A 27,851-nucleotide genomic window follows, 5' to 3' on the forward strand; every position below is an offset into this window, starting at 1 on the left:
CACACCGCATTGTAAGTCCGTTAGTAAACTTGATCTGCCTTCAGTCTTCGCAAGAAAAGTGGACAAGTAAAGCAAATAAATGAAGGAAAAAGCATGCACCGATTAAGAGTCAGAACAGTTCCCTCTTCATCAAACGCCTTCTGGCATAAAACACTCTTGTGCACCTTCCTAAACACAGGAAGTGACGGTTCCGTCCGCATCCACTCTGGCGGGCCATTGGTTCTCCCACTGAGAAAGCCCATGTAAAGGAAAACAGGGTTGCACTCAGGGGCCATTTCGTAGAAAAAGAGCTGGAGGAACTCATTACCATAACTCATTACCATAACTCATTAGCTTATGCCACGCCCCTTGCCATCACCGGAAGTGTGTCATTGGCATAACTGATTTGCATATGCCACACCTGACATCACCTATCCTGGCTGTTTTGGACCCGATCCTGGCCATTCAGGGCCGAAATTGGGCCCAAAATGGCAAAAAGGGGCTGGAAATGGCCGAAAAGGGGCCCAAAATGATCAGGATCGGGCCGCTACTGAGCGGGAGAGTGATCCACCACCCGTCAGAGGACCAATCCGGGCCATTTCGGCCCCAATCCAGGCCGAAACGGGCCCAAAATGGCCAAAAGTCAGGTGGGTGGGGCCACCTGTCATGTGTCCTCTTTGGGGAACTACCAGAACTGCGTTCCTGCGCGTTCCCCCTCGAAATGAGCCCTGGTTGCACTTAACTGTAACTGTTGTTCAACAATAGGTCTCCGGTGCAATCTCATATTAGGAGAGGAGCAAGCCCACTGACTGAAGGAGGCCAGTGTGACGCTGTCAAAGGACGATCCCTGGGAGGGCGACCTTCCCAACAGATGTCGAACTTCCCATACTGATATTCTCCCCATACTGACATTCAGAGTCTCTCTACACGAGACATCTGTTACGTGAAGAACACGTGTCAGGAGATGCAATGGTAGCTGGGAAGGGTAGTTTAAAAAGACGAAGCTGGCGGCAGGACAAAGGCTTTGCTATACACTGGAGCTATGTGAAGGGGCTGTGAAATGACAGAAGGGAAACTTCAGCCCATTATAATCTCTCCAGGTCCAAGCTGGAAGGCAGCTCCAGCCCATTTCAGCTCCAGCTTGCGATTCTACACAGTTTTAGACTGTGTGTGTGTGTGTGTGTTATGTGCTGTCAAGTTGCCTCCAACCTATGGCGACCCTGTGAATGAAAGACTTCCAAAACGTCCCATCATTAACAGACTTGCTCAGATCCTGCAAACTGGAGGATGTGGCTTCTTTTACTGAGTCAAGCCATCTCATTTTGTGTCTTCCTCTTTTCCTGTTGCCTTCTACTTTTCCTAGAATTACTGACTTTTCCTGAGAATCTTGTCTTCTCATGATGTGACCAAAGTATGATAGCCTTAGGGCCAAGCTAGAAGTGACGAATGACACTTGAACGGCAAGTGTATTTCTCCCTGTTCACTTGCCCTCCACTCAATCCACTTGCTGTTCAAGTGTCATTCGTCACTTGTAGCTTGGCCCTAAGTCTTGTCATTTTAGCTTCTAGGGAGAATTCAGGCGTGATTTGATCTAGTACCCACTTATTTGTCTTTTTGGCTGTCCATGGTATCCACAAAACTCTCCTCCAGCACCACATTTCAAATGAATCAATTTTTAAAGAGTTTTAGACTGGAGAGGTGAAATTGACAGAACCTTCCAGGAGAGAAAGATGGAATTAACAAACCTCTGAGGAGTGATCTCCACAGGTTTTGTCTTTTTAAACTATGCTTCCCGGCTAACATTGCATCTCCCTGCACTTGACAAACACACACTGAGGCATCTCGTGTAGAGATTCTCAGTTGATCATGAAGCTTTGGTGGATTGACTGCAATCATTGTTTAGGGTAAAAGGGTCGACTCTCTGTTGATTTTGCTCATTTCTTACTGTCAAAAACCAAAGCATTTCTGTAGGAGGCGACAGCAGCAGAGTGAGCTAGTTAGGACATGATGTGGGGGTGTCTCCAGGATCCGTTTCATCCCTGATGCTCTTTATTCTTCATGTTAACCTTTTACCCAGGGCTTTTTTTCTGGGAAAAGAGGTGGTGGAACTCAGTGGGTTGCCCTCGGAGAAAATGGTCACATGCCTGGTAGCCCCGCCCCCTGATCTCCAGACAGAGGGGAGTTGAGATTGCCCTCCATGCCGCCGAGCAGCATGGAGGGCAATCTAAACCCCCCTCTGTCTGGAGATCAGGGGGCGGGGCCACCGGCCATGTGACCATTTTCAAGAGGTTCCAGAACTCCGTTCCCCCGCGTTCCCCCTGAAAAAAAGCCCTGCTTTTACCCAAGATCCTCTTGAACTTCTGAGTCGATTGTCCCCAATATGCAGATGCCACACAGCCTTATCTATCACTCTCTAAGCCTCTGCAAGCAGCCGTGAAGGTCCTGGGCCAGTGACCTGGGGACCTTTTTTCAAAGTTGGCCAACCTGGCCATACTGATGCATGCTACCATCACCTCCAGACTGGACTACTGTAATGTGCACTACATGGAGTTCCCTTGGAAGACGTTGTGCAAGCTCCTGGTAGTGCAAAATGGAACAGAAGTGTTTTGGGCCGATTCCAGACGGCCCTCTGCCTCCCGAAACGTTGCGCGTCGTCGCGTGTCGTCACGCGGAAAACGTGAAATATCACGTTTTCTCGCGCGAGTTTTGCGCGACCTCGCGCAAAACTCGCGCGAGAAAACACGATATTTCGCGTTTTCTGCGCGACGACGCGCAACGTTTCGGGAGGCAGAGGGCCGTCTGGAATCGGCCATGCTTGAAATAGCTCGTCCCCTGCGTCCTATCCAATTAGACACAAAGGCCTGGAGTAGACAGAGTGGTTTTTTAAAACACTTTTATTGCAATAAGAGGAGAGGAGGACCCTAGGCAAGTTGATGCTAAAAAAACCCCTGATTTCCTCTGCCCCTCCCCTGAGCAGAACAATTTTTTATAGCACTTATGACATCAGAACATCAAAGCAATGAATTATAACACGATTGGCTGTCAGTTACGTCACAGTAAGAAATTTCAACACGCATGTGCAGCTTTTAAGATGAAGAGTCAGCTTCTGTTATAATACGCATGTGCGGCTCCACAAAACTCAGTTATTGTCCACATTTGTTACTTGAAGAATTCTTCTGTCTGTTTAGCACACACTGTGCTTGCTCGTGCTGTTATCTCTAAGACGGAGCCTGAATTCTCACTGTCAGCATCTAGTATAACTAAACACAGCTTCTCAGAGCACTTAAACAATTATGAATTGCTTATAGCAAACATGTTAAGAAAAAACTCCTTATTAGGGCCTTTATGAGGGGCAAATTGCTTGGCTGAGCCAAAATACTGTTTACTGGAGTACCAGAAGCACTCAGAACATAGAAATTTGGTGCTCCATCCACTGTACCATTTACCTCTTTGCTTCCAGGTCCAGATCAAAGCGCTGGTTGCCTCTTTTAAGGCCATTCAGCACCGTGCTCCGTTCAAGGTATTGGTTATTACATACAAAGCTCTTCACGGCCTTGGTCCAGCATACCTATGGGACTGCCTCCCTCCCTATGTCCTTCCACGGCAGCTTTGCTTATCTGAACAGGGTCTCCTGCAGGTGCCAACCTGCACATGGGCAAAATCAACAGCAGCCCGTACATGGGCTTTCTCTGTGGTGGCCCCTTCCCTGTGGAACAGCCTGCCAGAGGAGGTCAGGAGAGCCCCCACGCTCCTGGCTTTCCGCAAACAATGAAAAACCAAATTATTCAAAAAGGCTTGTTTCCTCAGCTAGGAGGGTGGTATTGTAGGAAAGGGATCCCAGATGTTTCGCTGAGTTAGGAACCATACACGTCACCATTATGTTGCCTTACATATTATCTGTTGCTTTAAATATGTACTCCTATATACTACTTGTGCTTCATGTTGTTTAATGTTAGTCCTAGAATTTATTATGTTCTGTTTCAGCAATTCTCCATCCCCGTATTGGATCCTTGCTAATGCGCTGTCTTTGTAAACTTGTCTTCATTTACCCCATGACATTGTTTATGGAAATGCTCCCGACACTGTATGGAAATGCCTGCCCTTGTCCTTGCCACTAACTGTACTAATCTCACACTATGTAATCTACCTTGAGTCTCAGCGAGAAAAGCGGACTATAAATGACATAAATAAATACATAAACAAATAAATAAATAAATACTTCACACACCCCATCTCCCAGAACGTGCGCCTTCTTCTGCAGGTCCTCTCTCTCTCTCTCTCTCTCTCTCTCTCTCTCTCTCTCTCTCTCTCTCTCTGAACGGTCTCTTTGGGGTCAAACTAGACTCAGTGGTGTCCTCCTGTTCACCCCAGAGATGCCCCGGCCATTCGCTACTCAGTGGGATACTGTCTGCTGATGTAGACATGCGCCTGCTAGGGAGTTTTCCACATTGCTAAACATGCCATGTAAATTAGTTGTGTTTTGTTTCAGAACAATTTCACCTCTGTGCTTGGCTCGATGCCTGTTTTTCACGTGTTCTGCTACCACGCCCTAATGTATTTCTTTCTCTGAATTTTCTAACTGCTGTTCATTATTGCACTTTGCTCAGTGAATGTCCTAGCTGTTGATTATTTTGTATTTTAAGTTACACTGTACAATCTGCCTTGGATCTCAGTGAGAAAGGGATGATGATGATGATGATGATGATGAAGAAATTGTTGTTGTTGTTTTTGTTGTTGTTGTTGTTGTTCCCTTGGAGAAAAGGACACCTTTGGAGAGTGGATAGCATGGAATCACGTCCCTGCTGAGAATCCTTCTAGAACCTTCAGCGTAGCAAGCAGAGGCTGGAAAAAACGGAGCCACTGCCCTCCCCAAAGGCTCCTGGGGAGAAAGAGGGGGAGGCACGCCCATTGTGATGCCCTTTACCCACTGTGCACACCTCTTACTGCTTGGGGACAGAAGGGAGGCAGTCCGACAGTCCAAACATTTGGCAGAACTTTGTAAGGACAGCATGACTGGTGTGTCCGTTCGCCCCCACCCCCCGCCCCCCAGTTTTGGCAGCATTCTCACAACAAGACGGCAGTTTCCTGTTTCTTCTAACCTGAGCAAGGCCCTGGCTTGTTTGTTCTGGGGGTTGAAGAACAGCTCCTGACAGTGAGCAGCGTTGGTGAGAAGTGGAAAGGAGGAGAAAGCAGCCACTCCCCACCTTGAGAAGGCGCAACCTGGCTGAGAATTGCATGGACGTTGGTGAGCTCCCCTATCTGTATTCCTCGGAGCATGCAGGATGAATCTTTGGCTCCCCAAATCCTTTCCCCTAGGAATTCATAAGGGGACTATGGAGTGGAACTGAGTGCATTCTCTTGAGCAGCAGTTCAAGAGTCTGGCGCCAGTCTCAGAGTGGCTCATTCAATTGCTCCAGCTAACAACAACAACAACAACAATATTCAATTTATATACCACCCTTCAGGACAACTTAACACCCACTCAGAGTGGTTTACAAAGTGTGTTATTATTATCCTCATAACAATCACCCTGTGAGATGGATTTGGCTGAGAGAGCTCTGAGAAAGCTGTGACTGACCCAAAGTCACCCAGCTGGCTTCAAGCGGAGGAGCGGGAAATCAAACCTGGCTCTCCAGATTAGAGTCCTGCCGCTCTTAACCACGACCCCAAACTGGCTCTCATAAATAATTCTTGAATCCCTGACATCTCCTAGCCGCTGGAGACACCTGAGCCCTTGGAGATCCACGCTTGCAGAGCGCTCGGAGCTCCTTGGATCAAATGGGATGATTCAGTCTCATAGTAGCTTTGCCTGTTTCCAGAGCTGAAAAGGGTTGGAATATGTCTCCATCCAAGCTGCTGATTTAAAATGCGCCCCCGGTTTTTCTGTCCCAGAGATGTGCCAGCTGGCTTACAGCTAAACGATAACAAATATAATCATAGAAGCGAAAACAGCATCCCTGAAGAAAAGCGAAACAGCTACAACTGAAGCACAGGCGGAAACGGAAAGAGAAAACGTGCCCGTAGTCACCTGCCAACAGCTGAGTCATTGGGACGCCTGGCCGAGATGGCTCCAGGCCAGCGTCCCTGGGTGGCCTTATGGGCTGCAGCCGTGGAAGAAGCCCTTTTGCAGCCAGAAGGAAACTTGACCTCTGAGGGGGAGGCAGCCCACATCAGAGGATCTCAGCTGACGGACGGGGGCGTGTAAGAGCAGGTGGGCCTTGGGCGGCCGTCGAGAGCCTTGAAGCTCAGCACTTGTGACCAGAAACACCCTGGAAGCCACAGGGCTACTGAAGCACCAGAGATGTGTTCGCCACACCAACCCACCTGTGAACAATCTCAGTCGATCATGAGAAGCTCGCCAAGACACTGCAAAGGCAGTCCCAGGTCCCACATCACAGGAATCTAAGCAAGAGGCCACTCGGGCGTGGCTCCCTGGGGCTAGGGCTCTGTTTTCAGGAGGTGCACCTGCCACCAGGGAAGCCCCCCCCCCACCTGAGCTTGTGGGCTGAGCGTTGAACAACAGTTGCCAGTTGTCTGAAGGAAGGAAGCAATGGTCTTCGGAATAAACAGCCCCTTCAAATGGTATGCTGTATCTTGGAGGGTGGTCTCCGTCTCCCAGGACCAGAAACTACAGGCCAGCTAGGGATCCCAGCTGGCAACCAGAAGGTTTTGGGCTGCCCAGAGATCATCTGCCACTGTTAGGAACCCCCGGGAACACGCACAGAGCGCGCTCCCAGGGGGCAGGACAACTTCACTTCCTAAAGTGACATCATTGCGCCAGCCGCCACCATGCTCCTCCGCATCGCTGGGGCCAATTTTGGCCCCAAATAGGCCAGAATTAGCCCCACACAAAGCACAGGAACATGCCTGTGTCCGGTGTGATGACATCACTTCCCAGAAGTGACAACATCGCATAAGCAAGAGAGCGCATGCGTGCGAAGAGAAGCATGCTCAGTATATGAAGTAAGTGCCGGGTCCCCCACCTCCCACTAGGAGGCACCACCAGCTGAGCCTTCTCTAGGGCTGCCAACCTCCAGGTGGTGGCTGGGGATCTTCTGGACTATGAAGTTAAGTTCTCTTGGAGAAAATGGCTGCTTCGGTGGGCGGACTCTGTTGCATTATACCATGTGGAAGTCCCTCCCCTTTCCAACCCCCAGCATATTCAAGTTCCATGCCCCTAAATCTCAAAGAATTTCCCAGTCTGGAGCCAGCCACACCAGCCTCCTTTTACCAGGCCTGGTTTCAGGTTGTCAGCTAGCCGGCATACTGGGAATTGGAACTGATGAAACCTGAACTCTGCATTCTCAGCAAAGAAGAGATCAATCACGCTGAGGTATGCAAATGCTCACGTTAGACATTCGCTCCATTTGCATGCATGGGACAAGTATCACGTAGGACTTCCTTCCTTCCTTCCTTCCTTCCTCGCCAGGACTCGTGTTGTCAAGAGGTTCATTTCAACATCTAGTTATCCCACTCCCACCCCACAACCACAGTTCTCTAAAAATCGAGCTAAGTTAAAATTAAACCGACAGTCGTAGTGGCTGCCTGCACTAAATTGCAAAGGAGCCGTGGAATTTCCTCTTGTCCTCCATCTCTTAGAGATCAAAGGCAGAAGAGGTAGCATGCAAGCTGCATGGATGCTCACATGCAACACCACACTGCATTGCAGTGCAGTGATGGTGTGTCATCATTGCAGGGCGGATTGGCATGCAGGTCCCCCCCCCCATGGAAATGCTTGGCAGCTCCGGGCATTTTCTGCATCTGCAGTGCAGCGATAGACAGCCTCCAGATACAGAATATCCATTTAGCAACCAGGAGGGTTGCCAGGTGTCTGGTTTTCACCCAGACTGTCTGGTATTTCCTTGGACTGTCCGGGAGAGTGAAAATATCGGACACCTGGCAAGCCAACCTGCAGGCAATGTACCTCCACCCTGCAAAACAAGCCCCCTTTAAACACCTGCGATTCAGAGGCGGCCCAGCTGCTGCTGTCCTCCAGTGCTCCTCCATGTGGCTTCCCTAGACGTGGCTTTAGAACTTATGAGTGGAGTGGGGGCTCACATCCTGCTTCCCTGCCTCCTCTCCCCACCACCCTGTGCTTCCAGCACAGCAAGGTCCCCGCCTTGTGCCATCAATAGCTGCCGGCAGTGCAATGATGTCGCTTCTGGTGGCTTGTAATCGACTACTTCTATGACATAAGCATTGAATTGTTGTATGATTGCACTAACTATGTTGGGAATTGATAAGTGTTCGTATTGATAATGAAAGATTAGTCTATATAGTCTCCTTAGACTTAGTGCCCCTCTGTACTGTCACTTCTGGCCAGAGCCAAGAGGTCATTCCTCCTTTGCGTACTGGGGGCCCTCCTCTCCTGTGTGTCCAGTATTTTTGTGAAGACTCTCTGACAATCTTAGCAACTGGGACTAATAGTCATGCAAAAGCCTGTCCAATGTGGTTCACCCAATCCCTTTCCCAAAGGCATCTAAGCAAGTAACCCGGGCATTGAGTTCGGCAAGAGATGCGCCACATGCAGCTGCTCCCGGCTTGCTGATGCAGCTTTGCAAAGCAGGATTCAGGTGCCAAAAGTGATGTTTGCTGTTTAACCTTTTTCTTAATGGAATCCTAGAATCATAGAGTTGGTACCTCTGGGGTCATCTAGTCCAACCCCCTGTTCGATGCAAGAAATTCACAACAACCTCCCCACCCCTCACACCCCCAGTGGCCCCTGCTCCATGCCCAGAAGATGGCAAAACACCATCAAGATCCCTAGCCAAACTGTCCTGGGGAAAATTGCTACCTGACTCAAGGTGGCGATTGGCCTTACCGTGGGCATGTAAGAAGGGGCCACAAGAACTAAGCACTGATGTAACCCTTCCCGCCCTCCCTCTCACGATCTGCCCAGGTTCACAGAATCAGCATTGCTGTCAGATGGCCATCTAGCCTCTGCTTAAAAACCTCCAAAGAAGGAGAGCCCACCACCTCCCAAGGAAGCCTGTTCCACTGAGGGAAAACCCACGATGGAGTTTGTGTTTTTTGCTGCCCACTGGCCCAAGAGCAAGGTCTCTTCCTCGGGGGAATGCAGCTCCCACCACGTGCTGGATGGCTTGCCTTAGGACCGAGCGGCTGGACATTCCTGCCGCTTGGTGTCATATGTGGGCATCTTGACAAGTGTGCGGATAGCTAAGCAACAGGGCCAGCTCCAAATCCCCAAATATTTCCTTCTGGGACAGCAAAACCACAGCAGGGGCCGTCCAGCATCTAGCCAGAGCCAATAACTCTTCCATGAGCACAGGCAGTTGGGGGGGGGGGTCAGGAAATTGTCTCCTGAGGGGACGGGAAAGGCTAGAGAGAGATGGAAAGTGCCCCCCCAAAAGACACTTTGTGAAGGGCACTAAGAAAGGCCAGCAGGAGTGATGCAACCTACTCAGGAGGGAGTTACGAATGAGCACCGCCTCTCCTGTGGGCGCTCCAATTTCTGCTCTGTCTGATGGCACTGTAACCAGCCTGCCCTCCCCTTGGCTGGAAGCCCTGGGTGAGCCATGCCAAATCCTGCCCTCTGGCTGGGGGAGAAAAGCTCCTCAGCTCAGCCAATGAGCAGATGCTGCTGCCTATGGCCCATCTCCATCCTTGGCAGAGTCCCAGCCTGACATCTCTGGAGAACTGCCCGGGGCGGGGGGGGGCGTGCGCAGCTTGGCTGTGGCTGCTCCCTACCGGGCCCACTGCTCCATGGCCTCCTTCCCTTCCCAGCTGCCCAGGTTTGAGCTCTTCCTCAGGTCTCTTTCCAGCCTGCCCTTCCACTGCCTCCTAATTCCTCTTTCCTCTCACCATCCGCTCCCAACACCAATTCCTTTTTCTGCTTTTGCCAAAGCCGTCAAATGCCTTGGAGAGCCCCCTGCTTGCAGGGCGCTGGAGGGAGGAGAGGCTCCCTCAAACTGTCCGGCTGGCCCTTTTGGCAAGGGTCTCCTGCGGCTTCAGCAGAGGCATCCAGGCTGGGGTACACCTGAGCCAGTTGCCTCAATACCGCACAGGAGCCCCGGCTGCTTAGGTCCGTGCCTCCGAGACAAAGAGCGCTGCTCAGCCCTAACCAAGGCTATCCCTTGTGCACAACCACTGTGGCCAGTCGGCCCCTGGCCTCTGCGATGTTTTAATACAGGCCTTTTTTTTCTGGGGAAAGAGGTGGGGGAACTCTCACCCGGGGCAACTCCTGGGAGGTGGCACCCCTGTTACTACATGCGCGCACAGCGCACACGCGCTCCTAGGACTGTACAATGACATCACTTCCAGGAAGTGACTTCATCACGCATGCCGTGGCCACCCTGGGAGCGCTCCTGTGCTCCACGGGGTGGGGGGCGATTCGGCCCAGATCAGGCCAAATTTGGCCCAGAACGGGCCACTGCTGTGAGGGAGAGCACTCCCCTGCCCGGCAGCAGCCCATACCAGACTGTTTCAGGCCCGATCCTGGTCGTTTAGGGCCCAGTTTGGTCTGGATCGGGCTGCTGCCAAGCAGGCTCTGGATGACAGAATACAGCAGACAAATCCCTGGTTCATTATAGCAAGACACAGGTCCTTGGTTAAATGACTTTTATTCAGAAATTAGTTCTTTCCATACTCAGATCCAAAGGTCTACAGGAGTAAGTAGCTAAGTAGTGCTAGTAGAAATTTGACAAGAATGGCAACATAGGAAACACACGTCCCTTTTCTACCTGACTTTCCTTCCCCCTCCCAATTTCCAAACAATTCATTGTTGTTCTTTCTGTGTGAGAACATTGTGCATATTTGTGCTATCACGCTACGGAGAGAGAAGACGTATCATAGTCGGGAAGAAAGTTTCAAAGTTGCAAACACACAGCCACCTGGGAATCAGAACCCTGGCAACAGAAAATGGAGTTATACCAGGCAATTAAGCATATAGAATTATGGCAATTGAGCATGTACTTGACAAAAGAAATATTGGCATGGATGAATGGGTACAGTCAAACATGACACTCCCCTGCTCGGCAGCATCCTGTTCCAGACTGTTCCCCCCCTCCCACCGCATGTGCTCCCCCCTGTCAGGAGCAGGCTTACCTTAACGGCCGTTTGCTCCAGGGGAACTGATCTCCGTCTGGAGATCAGGAGCGGGGCCATCACACAGAGAGAGGTGCCAGGACACCGTTCTGACAGGAAAAAGGCCCTGTAAAACCTTATTGCTTGCTGCTAAAGTTTATCACAGAAACACAAAACTTGGCTATAAGCCTAGTAATCGTTAAATTTTCATCTCTCAAAAATTTCTCCAAGCAAGCCTTATCTGCAAGAGTCATTGGTCTGTGGAGAAGGGGAGAGATGATCTCATCTCATGATTCTTTGGACAAGAGGTAGCGATAGAAGACGTGTTCTAACAATTCTACTTCTCTCATAGCTCAAGGGCACAATCTCTCTGCATATGGAATCTTTTTATCTCTCTCTTCTAATGCCATTGACGGCATAGCCACACATCTAGCTAAGGTATCCTATCTCACACTGTGGCCAACCAGTTGCTATGGAGGCTGAGAACTTCCTCCGATGTTGTCTCCCAACACTGTGATTCACACACAACGTGGAGGTTCCCTTTAGTCACCATGGTGTGTCAAATAAGTCAAGTGCCCAAAGCAAGCTGTAAGTATGTTAGATAATCACACACCATCACCTAATGAAAGGGCTTACATAATTTCCTACTTTCCACATCCCGTCTCTGGATTGTCGAAAGCAACCCTTGCTATGCCTAGAGGAGTTGCCGGGGGGGGGGGGGGCGCGACTTGCCAATGTTCTTATTTGGTCATTGGAAGTGACCAGCTTCACTCAGGCCAAGCAGCAAAAGCCAGCGGAATCCGCCAGATCTCTTTCTTTGGGTCCCCCTAGAAGCTTGGGGACCCTGCTTGGGGAGGGGGGGCAAGAAGAGGCCCAGACCGAGACACCCCCTTAAGGACAGGAGATCTAGTGTGGATGGTCACTGGGGGTTAATGCTGTGGGGTGCGAGAACCACAGGGGTTGGGTGTCCTACTGGAGAAGCAAGCCCTTGATTAACATCTGGGTGTCATGCGCCGAGCTTGATGGTGTAATGGTGATGGCGGGAGCTGGAAGAGCAGGGCCCGATCTCCACTCTGGTCAGGAAGCTGACTGGACCAGTTGCACTCTCTGCCTGACTTATCTCATAGGGGTTTTGTAAAGAGGAGAGACATTCTGCCCTGGGGAAAGTTGGGATTAAAAAAATACCAGCAAGCCAGGGCATAAAGGCCACCATGGAGGAGAGGTCTCTCCGTGGTGACTAAAGGGAACCTCCACATCCAAGAGCAGTCTACCTCTGCATCCCAGTGCCAGGAGGCCACAGGGAAAAGCTTCAGACTCCCTGCCCTGTTGTCGTCCCTCCATAGCAACTGGCTGGCCCTTGAACTAGATGGACCGCCGGTCTGATCCGGCCAGGCTCTTCTCATGTTCTGATCCAGTGCTTCCTGTCCTGACCAGCTCGTGGGAACTGCCACAGGCATGGCCAGTTCTCCCAGCAAGCCACTCCAGCGGCCACTCGGGGCACCACAACAAGGAGGGCGCTGATGCAGGGCAGGGGCCCAGGAGAAGATGGCCACCGGCACCTAGAAGAGGTGACGGGCGTAGCACACTTTGGATATCCCAGCCTTGAACCCAGGGTCTGCTGGCCAGTGCACAGTAGAACAAACGTCATTCTAAGGAGAGGCTGGACTGCTCCTGCAGCGCTTGGGTTCGACTCCAAGCTTCATTGGGTGCTCAGTAGCTGACGTTGGCCAAGTTGCTTGGAGGCTGGGTCTCGTGGTCTTAAAAGAGATGCAAGGTTGCCAAACCCAGGTTGGGGTATTCCTGGAGATTTGAAGGCAGAGCCTGCAGAAGCTGGAGTTCAGTTAGCGCAAGGAGCTCCGTGAGGACAAGATGCGTTGGAGACCAACCAATGAAGCTGCCATTTCCTCCAGGGGAACTGATCTCTCCAAGACTGGAGATCCGTTGGAACACCAGGTCCCTCCTGGAGGCTGGCAGTCCTAAGGAGTGATGGCATATCTGCAAGCCTTGTACTAGAGGCGGCAGGTCTGTTTTTTTTTAAGCCCTACTTTGCATGTGAAAAAAGAAACGTGCGTGATAAAAACTGGAATGCCTCCCCCTGAGTCAGAGCGAAAGGCACGAGGCTGTGTCAGATTTCCACCGAACCCCACGCGCCTTCCGGGGTTGCGCAGGGGTGGGGCTGTGGCATCTGAATGAATGCTGAGCTAGTTCAGCTTATCGATTCAAATTGCTAAGTCAGAGATTTCAGTGGCGGCATACTGACAATTCCCAGCCAAGAGGGTGGGGGAGACTAGAAACTGAAAGACAGACAACTACCCAAGGTCAGGTTGGTCCTTCCTTGAGAAACGGGAAATTCATTCATAAAGAACACGATTTCTTAGAAAGAAGGAACACAAAGGGACGTCCAGTGCCTTCCTAATACACTGACAAATCACAAATGTGGAGGCCCAGCCGTAAGCACACAGACCAGGAGTGCTGGTACCAAATCTGGCAAACTGCCCATCTTTGGGTCAACTGGACAAAGCTGTCTGCCAGTTGCTGTTCTGGAGAAAGCAAACATTGATAGGCTGGCCGCAGACTCTGCCTGTGCTCAGCATCGATTGGCTGGGTCCAGGGACATCACACACTCGGCTTCCCCTCTCCCTGAAGCAGCCTTGCGTCGGTCTCAAAAGTGTTCAGTTTTTTCGTAAGGGAGGAATGTACATCCGATGAAACAGTTTCAAATATGAAAACACGAGTGGGCCTCTTGCCTGAAGCAAGAGAGGCTGGTGAGACTTAATCAGTGCCTGAATCATTGGCCATGGGGCCAGGGAGCACATCCCCCGACAAACCCCTTTTTTATCCCTTCCCTCTCTGAACTGTGACTCATTAGTAAGGTGCGGGTTCAAATCATACCAAACTGAGCCAGATAGCCTTTGGAACATTGTCACTGTCCGTTCTTAGTCCGCCCCCCTCCCCAAAGTGGCTGAAATCAAATGGTCACTGGATGTGATTTGGAAACTTCCGCTGGTGCTGTCCGGCACCCGGCTTCACCCAGCACCGTGCCTGATGTAAGTGCCGTGGCATCCTAGTTGTTTCAGAGCCTACCTGCCTTTGGCCCTGGGCCCAGCCTCTCCGAAACAGCATTTGCTTCCATGTCAACTTCCCCATGACCCAAAAGTAGTCAGGGTGCCCTTTGGCTTCATGGTCTACCTTGCAGGCAATGTGGACTGGCTGTCGTGCCCTGCAGGGCCTTCTCAGTGGTTGCACCTGAGTGCTGGCACACCCTCCCCTGTTGTTGCCACTGTGGTGTTTGTCCTGCACCCCAAAGTTCATCCTGAAGATATCAGATTGGTTTAAGAGCCCAGGTTCATTCCGAAGTTGGCAGCACTTCCCCACAGCCCAGATAGCTCCACGGCACTGCAACTGCCTGCGCGTGTCCCTGCTTGGGATTTTGCGCGGCTGCTGCAGAGAGCCCCCTCTCGGGTGCGACCTGCTTCACCATCGCTGACTGGAGGTGACAGATCTTATCAAATCTGGCCAGGTGGTTGTGCAGCACCTTTAAGACTAACCAACTTGATTGTAGCATAAGCTTTCAAGAACCACAGCTCTCTCTGTCAGATGCATCTGATGAAGAGAGCTGTGGTTTTCAAAAGCTTATGCTACAATCAAGTTGGATAGTCTTAAAGGTACTACTGGACTCTTCGCTATTTCATTACCCAGAAGTAACCGCCTTTCAGGCATTCCATTCAGGTTCAGCTGTGGAGGGGAGGGGTCACACCCAGCCTGGATTGCGTACTCCGCCTCTTTCATGACTTCTGCAACTGATTTACATTTACGTGGCCCTCACACCCTGCACCCTCTCCCTCCTCCCCTCCCCACCTATATATCTCTGGCCAGTTTCTTCATACCCTCCACGCATCTGATGAAGAGAGCTGTGATTCTCGAAAGCTTATGCTTCAATAAAGTTGGTTAGTCTTAAAGGTGCTGCTGGACTCTTTACTATTTTGCTACTACAGACTAACATGGCTCACTCCTCTGGATCTCTTCTCCGAAGGAGCCTTCCCAATTCTGAGCCCTGGCTGATCCATGACAGTACTGCCCACGGCCCAATGCTGTCGACTGTGATGTTTATTGGAGGGCTTTATGGCCGACACAACAACCTGGCCAGATTTGATAAGATCTGTCACTTTACTATTTTGAGATCCAGTTCGGTGTAGTGGTTAAGATTAAGAACATGGGACTCTAATCTAGAGAGTCGGGTTTGATTCCCCACTCCTCCGCTTGTAGCCAGGTGGGTGACCTTGGGTCAGTCACAGCTCTCTCAGAGCTCTCTCAGCCCCACCCACCTCACAGGGGGATTGTTGTAGTGGGGATAATAATAACACACTTTGTAAACCGCTCTGAGTGGGTGTTAAGTCATCCTGAAGGACGGTATATAAATCGAATGTTATTATTACGTTATTATTATTATTATTATGTTGGGAGAAGAGGACCCCTCAAGAGAAGAGGAGCCCATGTAGCCAGGCGCTGGCATACAGGATGGTGAGCTGCAGGCTTGATAGGGTTCCCAGCTGGTGCAGAGCCACCAAAGCCCTCCAGCCCGAATGCAACAGGGAAAACCCAGTTGATCGCCCACGCTCTTGGAGCGCTGTAGACGGAGGCTAGGAATGGAGCTACAGGAGAGACAATGAAGTGCACACCTCCAGGCCCTGCGCCAGCTGCTTGCTGATAGCAACAATGAATAGCCGCAGGATAATTCCCAAGCAGCCAGCGGCAAGCATGACCCTGTGACAGATGGCTATAAAACCCAGCCAAGGGAGGCTGTCAGGCACAGAAGCAACAGGCTGCAATGTTTTTGCGCCCACCGGATTGGAGTCTGCCTTGTTCCTGCGACTCTTTGGATTGTCCCTTGACTCTGTCTAGCCTTGGAAACTGCCCGTGGAGGATTCTTGGAACTCCAGACCTTGGCTGTTTGGACTGACCTTCAGACCAGACTACTGCCGGCCTTTGGACTCTGTGCTTTGATCTAGGACTGGACCTTGACTACGCTGCTTAGCTTGGTACCCTCACCTTGCTCGCTCCATGCTCTGGTAGCGTGGCCCGGCCTGCAGCAAGTGCACACTGTGTCCATTACTCTTGGCGGCAGAGGCAAAGATACTGGCTTAATGAAGCACACCTGCTCTCCAGGTGGGCCAAAGGCATCTTCTGAGAACAAAGAGCCATAAAAGATTTTCTCAGAGGACAAAATGTTAACTGATTCAAAAGACGCATCCGCAAAAGATGTCAGACTCCCAGAGCTGGGCGGGTTCAAAGGCCATCTAGTCCAACCCCCTGCGCAGTCTAAAGATAGAGCATCTCTTACGAACAGCTACTACTAGAAGGTCTCCAGCCAAGGAGCGCCTACTCACTCCTCTAGGGAACTGGTTCCATTAGCAAAAGGTTTCTCCTGATGGTCATCCGAAATCTTCCCTTCTGGAACTGGATCCAGCCCTGCTCTCTGCTGCCGCAAAGAACAAGTCTTTGCCTTCTCTGGGGCAACCCTCCAGGTATGTGGAAAGTGTGGCGGTTTCCCTCCCTCTTTTTCTCCAGGCCAGACCTCTCCCATTTTCATCATAGGACTTAATTTCATGACCCTCAGCTACATTCATGGGCGTCTTCTGAACTTGTTCCACAGTGGGTTCATACTTCGTAACTTATTATTTATTTGTGCTATTTATAGTCTGCCTTTCTCACTGAGACTCAAGGTGGATTACATAGCATGAGATTATTACCATCGGTATCAATTTCCATATAGTGTCAAGGGCATTTCCGTAAACAATGCCATAGGATAAATAAATACAGATTTACAAAGACAGAGCGTGAGCAAGGATCCAATACAGAGTTGAAGAAATGCTGCAACAGAACATAAGCAATTCGAGGGCTGACATTAGACAACATGAAGCACAGGTAGTATATAGGAGTACAAATTAAAAGCAGCAGATAACATGTAAGGCAACATAATGGTGAAGTCTACAGTCCCTAACTCATTAGCGAAGCATCTGAGACCCCCCTCCCTACAATACCGTCCTCCTATCTGAGTAAAAAGCCTTTTTGAATAATTCAGTTTTGCTTCCTGGAAAGCCAGGAGAGTGGGGGCTCTCCTGACCTCTGGCAAATAACCCCTATATCCTTCTTGAAATTCCTCTCTTAAATCTGCATTTTGGATGAGTCAAGTTCTCCGGTCTTTGGCGAGCTTAAGACGGCTTTGCCCCGATGTTGGCTGGGAGCTATCCCAAGTCACCTTTCTTGGTCACTTGTCATTTGCCACAACTTTCCTTAATCCATGCTTCTAGTTTATTTGTTTACAACATTTCTATTCCACCTTTCTGCCCGGTAAGGACCACCAAAGTTGGAGCTTCCTGTGCTTTGACCCTACCTGAATGGAGGTCCTTTCCAGGCAGAAAGGTGGAATAGAAATGTTGTAAACAAACAAACTAGAAGCATGGATTAAGGAAAGTTGCGGCAAATGGGAGGGGACGCCTGCTGGTTTCGGGTATGCGGATCTGAGGTCATCCCATGTGTGTCAGCACAGAAGAACTCGATGAACATAAGTTACAGGTATGTTAACCCTGTTTTTCTCCATCACAACTTTCCCTCCTTAAACAGGACTCCGGAGCAAAGTCCACCCCCTCCCATGGAGTCTAGGAAGAAAAAGCTGAAATTGTTACAGCCCGGCAGGTGCCAATTCTGAAAAATCAGCTGATTCTGGAAATCAGTTTTTCCATCTCCCCCACCTCTGGCTGCACCACAAGGGGATTTCCCTCCTGAGTCACAGAGAATGACATGCAAAGGCATGGAAGGGCCTTCTGCTATATAACAACTTCCTTCCTCTGCAGCCAAATCCGCTACCTCCACTAGACAGCAGAAGATGCCAGCAGCCCCAGGTAGGGATCCAACAGCATCTCTGGGCGGCAGGGCCACATCTCAGGGAAGTTTTGTTCTCTGGCTTGAAAGCCAGCCCTATGGGGGGAGAGCGTCGCTGTTTGGGGGAAGAGGGGGAAAGCGCTCTGTGCGTGCTCAGAGGGTTCTCTTAGGACTAACGGGCCTTGGAGTGAAAAACGGATTCCAGGCCTGGATACAGCCTCCAGTTTAAGGGCTGTCTGCAGCTTTCCCTGTGAAGGACAAGACCTATTTCCCTCCTCCAAACATACATGTCATCTCCACAGTCTGGAAGAGGGCACCTGAAGGCTGGTTTGCCGTGATACCTGTGCCAGGCCACCCAAAGCAACTGCAGTATACTGTGCAATACCTCTTTTCCAGAACTGGGGAGAAGAGCCAGCATGGTAGAGCACTGGAGTGTCAGACTAGGACCTGGGGGAGCCGGGTTCGAATCGCCACTCTGCCACAGAAGCTCTCTGGGTGACGTTGGCCCATCGCTCTCTCTATCTCTCTCTCTCAGCCTAATTTACTGCACAGCAGTGTTGTTGTGAGGATAAAGAGGAGGATGGAAGGCTGTAATAACCCGCTTTGGGTGTCAATTGAGTAGAAAAGTGGGGGGTATAAATGTCTCAGCAATGAAATGAATACCGCTCACCTGCTTGCTCACCTGTTCCCCAAGGGTGATGCTGCAAGGGGTTCTGGGATGCACCTTGCTTTAATGGCAGCCACCGCTGCTCCCTAACTGCTGCGTGTGTGTGTGTGTGTTATGGTAATATCCGGGAGGAAAGGGGAACGCACCACTTTCTTAGCTGGGCAAGATGCCAGGCCGTGACGTGTTCTCCCTTTGATTGCGTCCACTTCTACTTGAGGGCAGTTCCCTGGTTCTGCTCTCGTGACCTTTGCAGGGGGAGTCCTCAGTGCTTCCTTCCTGACCCCCCACCTCCAGCAAGGGATGGGGAGAGAGTAGTAATTTTAAAGTGTCGAATTCATATACGATGTGCACGGAGGGCTCCTTTGGAGCGGGCGAAGTGAGCGTCCCACAGAGCCTCTGTGTTCAGAGTTGCAAGGAGGTGTGGAGTGCAATCGGAACTCGGCTCCTTTCTCGGTTTCCAAATGCTGAATGCTGACCTGGTTCCCAAAGTGCACTCCCTAAAGGGGACGGGTGCGCGTGTGGCTGCTTTCGTTTGTGCTGAAGGCCTTCCCAGTAGATTGTGCCCCACTGGAATGAGCAGTAGCCCAGTGTCTGTCTCGGGCAATCTGTCCTTCACCCCCCCCCCCCAGCTGGAACCAACAAGAAAGGTGCCAGCATTTGGGGAGGGGCTTCTCTGCCCGGTGAGGAGCCTCAAGCACCCCCTGGGCTCCCGGCCCTGCTGACTGCTTCCCTTGCTCTGCTTGCAGCCCTCCCGTCCCGTGTCCACGGCCTCTTCCTGGCATTGCTCTGCAGCTGCACCTGCTTAGAAGGGACAGGTAAGGCGAGGGGAGACTCCCTGGGTAGGGTTGCCAACTCTGGGTCGGGAAATTCCTGGAGATCTGGGGGTGGAGCCTAGGAGGGCAGGGTTTGGGGAGGGGAGGGACCCCAGCGGGATATAATGCCGAAGCGTCCACTGTCCAAAGCAGCCGTTTTCTCCGGGGAGCTGAACTCTGCCATTACTGGTGATCAGTGATTCCAGGAGATGGCCGCCTGGAGATTAGGGGGTCAGGTGACCTGTCTCGTCAATTGACTACCCCTGAATAGAGGGGCCGCCGACACCCCCCCCCCGAAAGGCCTCCCATTGCCTGAACATAAGAAGAGCCTTGCTGGATCAGTCCAGTGAAGGTCCACCGAGTTCAGAATCCGGTCCCACACAGTGGCCAACCAGTGACTCTAGAGAGCCAGCACAGGAGGCTGAGGCCTTCCCCTGAAGGGGCCTCCTGGCTGTGGGAGTCAGACTCTGAGTTCAGCAGTTCCCCCTTAGTCCCCATGGCGAGTAGCCACTGACGGGCCTCTCCTCCAGGCATCTGTCTCATCCCCTTTTAAAGCTGGCTGTGCCTGTGGCCATCACTACGTCCTCCGGGAGCAAATGTTGTCATTAAAAGTCCTGAACAGCCGTGGGCACATAGCGAGGTCCTGCTCAACCCAGGCGATGCCTGCCCGTTGCTGCAAGCCCCTCTCTCTGGTTCCTTGTGGGGGGTCCTGTCTGAGTCGACTGTTGCACACTGCCTTGGAGATGTGTGTGCGTGCAAGGGGAGTTCCCAGTGTTGCCACAAGCTGCCTGTAGCGAGGGGGTGCTCAGCCCGAGTCCCTCTCCCCCATCCCGAGCACCATGCGGCTGTCCACAGATTCCTGGCAAGACAAGTCAAGCCCCGACTGCTTCCCTTTTGGCAGCTCCACTCGTCACTCACAGCGAGGCACTTGGATCAGCATCAAGCTGATCCCCAGGGGTGCCACAGCCGGCCTCTGCATGGGTCAAGGAAGGGAAGTTTAGGGTCAGCTTCTCTGGGAGGAGTCTAGAAGTTCTCCGATGCCAAAACCAAACCAATGACCCCTCCCACAGCCTCTTGGTAACAACCTTCTCTTTCTCCAGGTGCAAAACTCCAAGCTTTTATCAGCTCTCCCCTCCAAATCAGCGCTTCTTTTGGTAAGTAGTGGAATATCTGCTAGAAGCACAGCTTAAAAGATAGAGGGAGGGAAGGATCAGCCCCTTCTGTGCTGTCTGGCTATGGAAACGTGGGGTGCCTGAGTGAGGTGGGGGCCAGTCACCCTGGCCTGAAGGTGTTAATACAGAGAGTAGCTTCGGCAATATTTTGACAGGAAGAGTTTCCTCCCTGGGAGAACTGATAAAGATCTAAAAATGTGCACAAGGCAGGATCAGGGGCCCTCCACCTCAACCAGCTGCGCTTAAAGGAAATGGTTGTTTCTGCGTGCCCAAACTCGGCAAACCTTGGAAGACACAGCAAGTCCTTGCCCTTCCACTGTGTGTGTGTGTGTGTGTGTGTGTGTGTTATGTGCCATCAAGTCGCCTCCTGCAAACTGGAGGACGCGGCTTCTTTTATTGCGTCAACCCATTTCATTTTGGGTCTTCCTCTTTTCCTCCTGCCTTCCACTTTTCCTAGAATTATTGACCTTTCCAGAGAATCTTCTCATGATGTGACCAAAGTACGATAGCCTCAGTCTTGTCATTTTAGCTTCTAGGGAGAATTCAGGCTTGATTTGATCTAGTACCCACTTATTTGTCTTTTTGGCTGTCCATGGTATCCGCAAAACTCTCCTCCAGCACCACATTTCAAATGAATCAATTTCCCTCCTCTCAGCTTTCTTCCCTGTCCAGCTTTCACATCCATGCATAGTAATGGGGAATGCCATCGTTTGGATTATCTTGACCTTGGTGTCCCTCCACTGCAGCTTAGGAATTTGGTTCTCCCACAGAGGCGTTTTGGAGTTAGGTCTTGGGAGATGACAAAACTGTAGCATCTCCCCTAGACCTTTATCAGGGGAAGGAAGCTGAAAACTGCCTGAGTTATAAGGGATTTAAGGAACCCGCTTAGACCTCAGTGGGAAAACAGGGTTGCTGGGAGGAGGTATAGCCACAAGTACGTCTGTGTGTGCCCAGTTTACAACTGACTGACAGCAACCCTAGCAAGAGGTTGTCAAGGTAAGTGAGAAGCCAAAGGGGGCGGGGGGTTGGTGCAGTCTCCTATCCGAGTTCTGAATGGGACCGACCCAGTTTAGCTTCCAAGATGAGACGAGATGGGGCTATATCATGCCACCTTCTCTTCCAGCCTCAAACAGTCAAGTGGGATTTCAATCTGGACGCTGAGGCCTTGTTTGTGGGCTGGCCGGAACATCCGGCTACCCTTTGCAGGAAAAAGGACTTTGGTCTGATCCTGCAAAGCAATGGTTATGCACAGAGAACTTTGGAATGGCATCACACACCGTCATCATGGGATTCTTCCATGTTACGTTAATGCCCCTTCTGAACCTGCCTACCAGGTTTCTCAGGTCAACTGGGAGACCTTATTGCACGTACCTTATCTGAGAGTCTCTCTACACGAGACAGCTGACACGTGAAGAACACATGTCAGGAGATGCAATGGTAGCTGGGAAGGGTAGTTTAGAAAGACAGAGCCGCCTGCAGGGTAAAGGCTTTGCTATACACTGGAGCTGAGTGAAGGGGCTGTGAAATGCCAGAAGGGAAACTTCAGCCCATCAGAACCTGTCCAGGTCCAAGCCCAGCTCTGGAAGGCCGCTCCAGCCCATTCCCTTTCCTCACTGCCCTCTGGTTGCCATCCCAAACAGTTTTAGACTGGACAGGTGAAATTGACAGAGCCTTCAGGAGACAAAGATGAAATTGACAAACCCTCTGAGGAGCAATCTCCATTGGGTCTGTCTTTTTAAACTATGCTTCCCAGCTAACATTGAATCTCCCTACACTTGATGAACATGAACCGAGGCATCTTGTGTAAAGACACAGCTGTGAAGTTCAGGTAGGAGGGCTGCTTCAGTCACCTGCCACCATAGATTTTGGCACTCCCTTCCCCAGGGGAGATCACAGAGCAGGGGCCAGCACTGCAGAATGGGAAGCCACATCTAGTCCAGCGGGCCTTTCACTGAGTACTGTCAGGGCTGTGAGATTTTAATAGTTTTTTAAAAACCTGATGATTTTTTAAAAAAACTATTTATTGACTGCTAAGCAACTGAGTCTATGGTATTTTGGTCACATCATGAGAACACAAGACTCACTGGAAAAGACAATAATGATAGGAAAAAGTTGAGTAAGAAAGGAGGAACGGCCAACATGAGATGGATTGACTCAATAAAAGACGCCACAGCTTTCTGTTTGCACATCTGAGCGAGGCTAGACAGGATATTTTGGGGGTTGTTAATTCACAGGATCTCTAAAAACTGGAAGTGACTTGATGGCAAATAACACACATACAAGCAACTGAGGTGTTTACTGAACAGAACAGGGCTGTGTCATAGAAAATGGATCAGAGAGATGCCTGGATAGGTACAGGGACTTTAGACTAAGCTACTGGATACTGTCTGCTGATGTGGGTATGCTCCTATTAGGGAGTTTCCACACTGCTGAACATGTCTTGTTAATTAGTTACGCTTTGTTTCAGAAAGATTTCATCTCTGTGCTTGTCTTTATACTAGCCAGTTTTGTTTAGTGGTTAAGGGCGGCAGGACTCTAATCTGGAGAGAAGGGTTTGATTCCCCACTCCTCCACTTCTAGTCAACTGGGTGGCCTTGGGTCAGTCACAGCTCTCTCAGAGCTCTCTCAGACCCACCTACCTCTTAGGGTGTCTGTTGTGGGGATAATAATGACACTGACTTATTAACTGCTCTGCGTGTGACACTAATCTGTCCAGAAGAACGGTTATTATTATTAGTTGTTGTAGATTTTCCGGGCTGTATGGCCGTGGTCTTGGCCATACAGTCTGGAAAATCTACAACTAATGTTCTCTGGCCGTGAAAGCCTTCAATAATATATCGGTTGTTGTTGTTGTTGTTGTTATTAGTCGTCTTCAAATGTTCTGCTACGAGTTTGATATAGTGGTTATGAGTGCGAAACTCTAATCTGGAGAGGGGGGTTTGATTCCCCACTCCTCCACTTGAAGCCAGCTGGGTGACCTTGGGCTAGTCACAGCTTCTCTGAGCTCTCTCAGTCCCACCCACCTCACAGGGTGATTGTTGTGGGGATAATAATGACATATGGTTGTTGTGGATTTTCTGGGCTGTATAGCCGTGGTCTTGGCATTGTAGTTCCTGATGTTTCACCAGCAGCTGTGGCTGGCATCTTCAGAGGTGTAGCATCAGATGCCAGTCACAGCTGCTAGCAAAACGTCAGCAACTACAATGCCAAGACCACGGCTATACAGCCCGGAAAATCCACAACAACCATAGTTCTCCAGCCGTGAAAGCCTTTGACAATAATGACATACTTTGTAAACCACTCTGAGTGGACATTAAGTTGTCCTGAAAGGCGGTATATAAATTATTATTATTATTATTATTATTATTATTATTATTATTATTATTATTATTATTATTATTATTATACCCTCTGCTCACCGAAGGTCTTAACTCTTGTTCATTATTGTATTTTGCTTAGTGAATGTTGCCTGTTGATTACATTGTATTTCACTTGCACTGTGTAATCCACCTTGAGTCATGGTGAGACAGGCAGATAATAAATAAACAAATAAATAAAATATAAATTGTGTCACTAGCAAACTAGCTGGGCCAAGTTCCACACTAGATGTCAGGATGACATCAGAGCTGCCCTGATAGGCGGAGGAATTGTGCAAGAGTGAAGAGGAAGGGTGCACTTAAGAAGCCACATTTTAAAAGCCTGGAGCCAGGCAGTTGGCATGTAAAGCAACCAGAGTGATAGTAACTTTGGGCTCTGTCCTGCAGCTCCTGCTCTCAACCTCTAGCCAGCTTCGTGTGTGTGTGTGGGGTGGGGGTCACCCACCCCTGGAATCAGAGCCTAGAGCTCAGCTGTGCAGAGCATTATCCTTGTTCCTTAAGAAACCGCAGGGCGAATGTGAACTGGATGTGTGAACTGACAGCTGAACAGCGTGGCGGCTGGGGTGATGGGAAGGGGCTAGCTGTTTGCCACCCACCCACCCCCCATTCACACATGCAGCTCAGTCCTAGCCGGCTCAGTCCTCAGGCCTTCATCTGAGGCCAACAGGTCTCTTTTCCCTGCAATGGTTTTTCCTGCTTCTTTCCTCCATTTGCAGGTGTGCGCTCCTCCAGCCTCACCCCCTGCCTGAGGCAAAAGGGCTTTTTCTGTGCAGAAGAGACTGGGGGGGGCGGGGGCTGTCCCAGAGGCGCCCCCGCTTCTCTGACTTTCTCCCATGCTCTCATTCTCCTCCTCCTCGCAGGGCAATGTTTCTCTGTCCAATGTGAGGGCTACACGGCATTTCGAAGCGGTAATATATACTGGCTGGCCAACGGCACGTTTGTAGAGGACTTGTATCCAGATGGTGCAGTGATCGAGGAAGACGCCAGGTGAGTAAACGCTGCCGCTTCCAGGAGGGACCGAGCTCAAGGGGGAAGAGGGCAGGGCAGGGCTTTCCTTTGTCCTTTGGCAGGGCTGCTCGAGGCTCCACCCTGAGGGATCTAAGGAGGTTGGGGAGACCAATTTCCAAAATGCCTGAGGTGCTAGGACGGTGCAGAACCAATGGCCACAGAAACGTCACAGGTGAGGGTGACATTTAAGGAGCCCCCTGCTTCTGTAAGGCCAGGAGGGTCTGGCTCAGGCACTTACAGAACCCTGAGGCTTTTCAAAGCTGACTTACAGCTTAAGGCCCCATCGCTGTCATTTCATGCCAACGGTCGCCCATTTCCATTCCAGATGCTGCCTGTTGTGGCTAAACCAGCGTGTGCTTTTTTCTCACATTAGGAAGGTGAAAGTGCCAGGCCGCCACCTCCTGCAGCGGGAGCTGGTCTTCCGCTCCTTCTCAGAACAGGACCTGCACACCACCTTTAAGTGTGTCATCCTTGACCCCTTCGGCCCCGCCCAGAAGACTCTCACCTGGTTGCCACCCAAGGAAGACGGGCCCGAGACTGGAGGGAGTGGGAGCGGAGGGCTGGAAGACCCCTGATCGAGAGCCCAGGGTAAGAGCTGACATGAAGCCGGTGGGAGGAAGGAGGAGGTTGTATTACAGGTTGACCAATTCCTCAGAATCATGTGGACTTCCCTGTGTTCTGGATCGGGGCCAGAACCGCACAGGCCGAGGCTATGAACTAACTCCCCACCAGGCCTATTTCTAAGCAGGCAAGAAGTGCATCACGGGCTCAGACCCAAACAAAGGCCCAAGTGGTGCAGCATTTCTTCCACTGGTGGCTGCTAGACACTACCAGGAAGCACCCAAGAGGGGCACAAAACCAGCAGCCTTCCCAAGGTATACTGCCACTAAACCTGGAGGTTCCATTTAATGACATAGCTGTTGATAAACCCGTTTTCCATGAATTTGCCTAATCCCCTTCTAAGCCAGGGGCTATCACATCTTGTGGCAGAGAGTTCCGTTACTTAAACATGCATTCTGCAAAGGAGTGGTTTTCCTCTCTCGAATCTGCACTGGGTGACCCCAAATCATAGTACTCTGAAGGAGAATCTGTTCAGTGTCTCCGTCCCATGCCTAATTCCATCACTCCATCTCTGGCAACAGGGGCATTGGGAGAAAGAGCTGCTTTAGGCTCGCTCTTCAATAGTGGAGCTGCCACAGGTAGAGTTCTCCTTAGAGCTCTTCCATCCGGACCTGCTCAGCTTCAGCAAAAGGAACGCACCAGCTTCCTTCTACCGAGACCCAGGGCCTACTTATCTCTCCTTCCGTGGAGGAGGGCTTTGCCGTACCAACTTTTGCCACAATAAAATGTTTGGGCCTGTCAGGTGCTGGAAAATACTTCGATGCCTTGAAGTACCAACCTTCTTCTTCAATTTTTAGGGTTGCTCAGGGACCACTCGATGGCTCCACATCGACGAAGGGAAGGCCAAGCCATTGCTGTGAGCTGCCCGTCTATCCAGTGTGTTTCCAGTCCTCCTATGGTCCTGCAGAAGTTCCGTCCCCCCCCCCCACTTTTCTAGCCAACGGCACCATCCCATTCCCCCTCTACCCTTCTCAAAGGCTGCACTTTACTCCCCACGTAGGATGGAAAAGAGAAGGCAGCAATTCCTGGAGGATATAAAGGCCGTGGCACCGCTCCCAACTCCATGCGGGCGGCTTGAAATCCCATTGATTTACCATCTTCAATTGGAATGAATGGAAAAATGTCATCAGCTTTTGTATTCTCTGCTCTCAGAGCTTATTTTAAAAATGTGTATGGTGTGTTTCGAGGCAGCTCGAAACAATAAAAGAATTCATACTGGAATTTCACACAATCAAACCGTCGTAACTGTGGCTACCTAGATGCAATTGAGGGTGGTGGTGGTGGTGGGTTCACGAAGGTCTTCAGGGAAAAAAGGTCTTGTGGAATTCCATAGGGCTTTGCAACCTGTGTGAAAGTTGGTTGGCTTCGTAAAGGAATTTGACACATTCATGGAGAGGTAGTCTGTCAATGGCTATTGGCCACCTTGGCTAAATGGAGCCTCCATGTTCAGAAGCAGTAACCCTCTGAACACTGGTGCTGAGGGAAGCACCAGTTGGGGGGGTGGGGGGGCTTCATAGCCTCCTCGTAGGTTTTCTAGGGGCACCTGGATGCTGAACTAGATAGCCGGCTGGTTTAATCCTTGTGTCCTTATCTTTAGCTCAGCAACGGAATAGCATCATAAATGGGAGGGATCGAGGCTGCCTACTAGCTCAGATGAGTTTTGACTAGACAAACTGATGGAGATTTATCAATTGGAAATTAGCCATGATAGCCTCCATGTTCACAAGCAATATAATCTCACACAGCGGTTGCTGGCATAAGCTTCTGGGGAGAGGCTGTTATCTTTCATGCTCGGCTTTTGGGCTTCTGGAAAGGATCCAACGGTCCTCTGCAGAACCAGGATGCTTAGGCAGACATTCTGCCTGAGCCCACAGGGCTGCTCGTGTGACCAATTAAGATTTTATGTGCAGCTTCTCCTTGTGCCGCCACTAGGCACATTTCTCGATGCACCAACACTGTGCAACTGGGCCAATGTTATGTTTCAGAGATGAGCCCACAAGACCCTTCCGCTGAATCTTCAGAAGTTTTTGATTTTGAACTCATCCGAGTTGCCATTTACTGCTACTTAAGATTACGTTCGTTGCAAACTGTGCTGTTTCTGCCTCCTTATAATTGCCGTGAAGGGCATTCCATCAGTAGAGACATTTAAAAGTGTACAATACACATTACTTAGCGTGCAGGCACACACAGTCACGGAGGGAAAATGCTGTGGCCAAACCTTTATTTTCATCTGGAACTGGGGGTGAGCAGTGTAGAGGCCAAGTTTTGGATAGTGCCAAATTACTCAGGA

General features: G+C 50.6%; 1 protein-coding gene across 1 annotated transcript; it reads left to right on the forward strand.

Moving 5' to 3' along the window:
- Positions 1-17,890: 17,890 nt before the first annotated feature.
- Positions 17,891-26,774, forward strand: LOC129326577 (interleukin-1 receptor type 2-like). The gene is made up of 6 exons (XM_054974792.1): positions 17,891-17,924; positions 19,318-19,386; positions 20,484-20,537; positions 24,793-24,919; positions 25,314-25,528; positions 26,359-26,774. The coding sequence occupies exons 1-5, from the start codon at positions 17,909-17,911 to the stop codon at positions 25,513-25,515; spliced, it is 468 nt and encodes a 155-aa protein (XP_054830767.1). The 5' UTR covers positions 17,891-17,908; the 3' UTR covers positions 25,516-25,528; positions 26,359-26,774.
- Positions 26,775-27,851: the final 1,077 nt, after the last annotated feature.

Source organism: Eublepharis macularius, chromosome 3, assembly GCF_028583425.1.
Source record: "Eublepharis macularius isolate TG4126 chromosome 3, MPM_Emac_v1.0, whole genome shotgun sequence".
Classification (NCBI taxonomy): domain Eukaryota; kingdom Metazoa; phylum Chordata; class Lepidosauria; order Squamata; family Eublepharidae; genus Eublepharis; species Eublepharis macularius.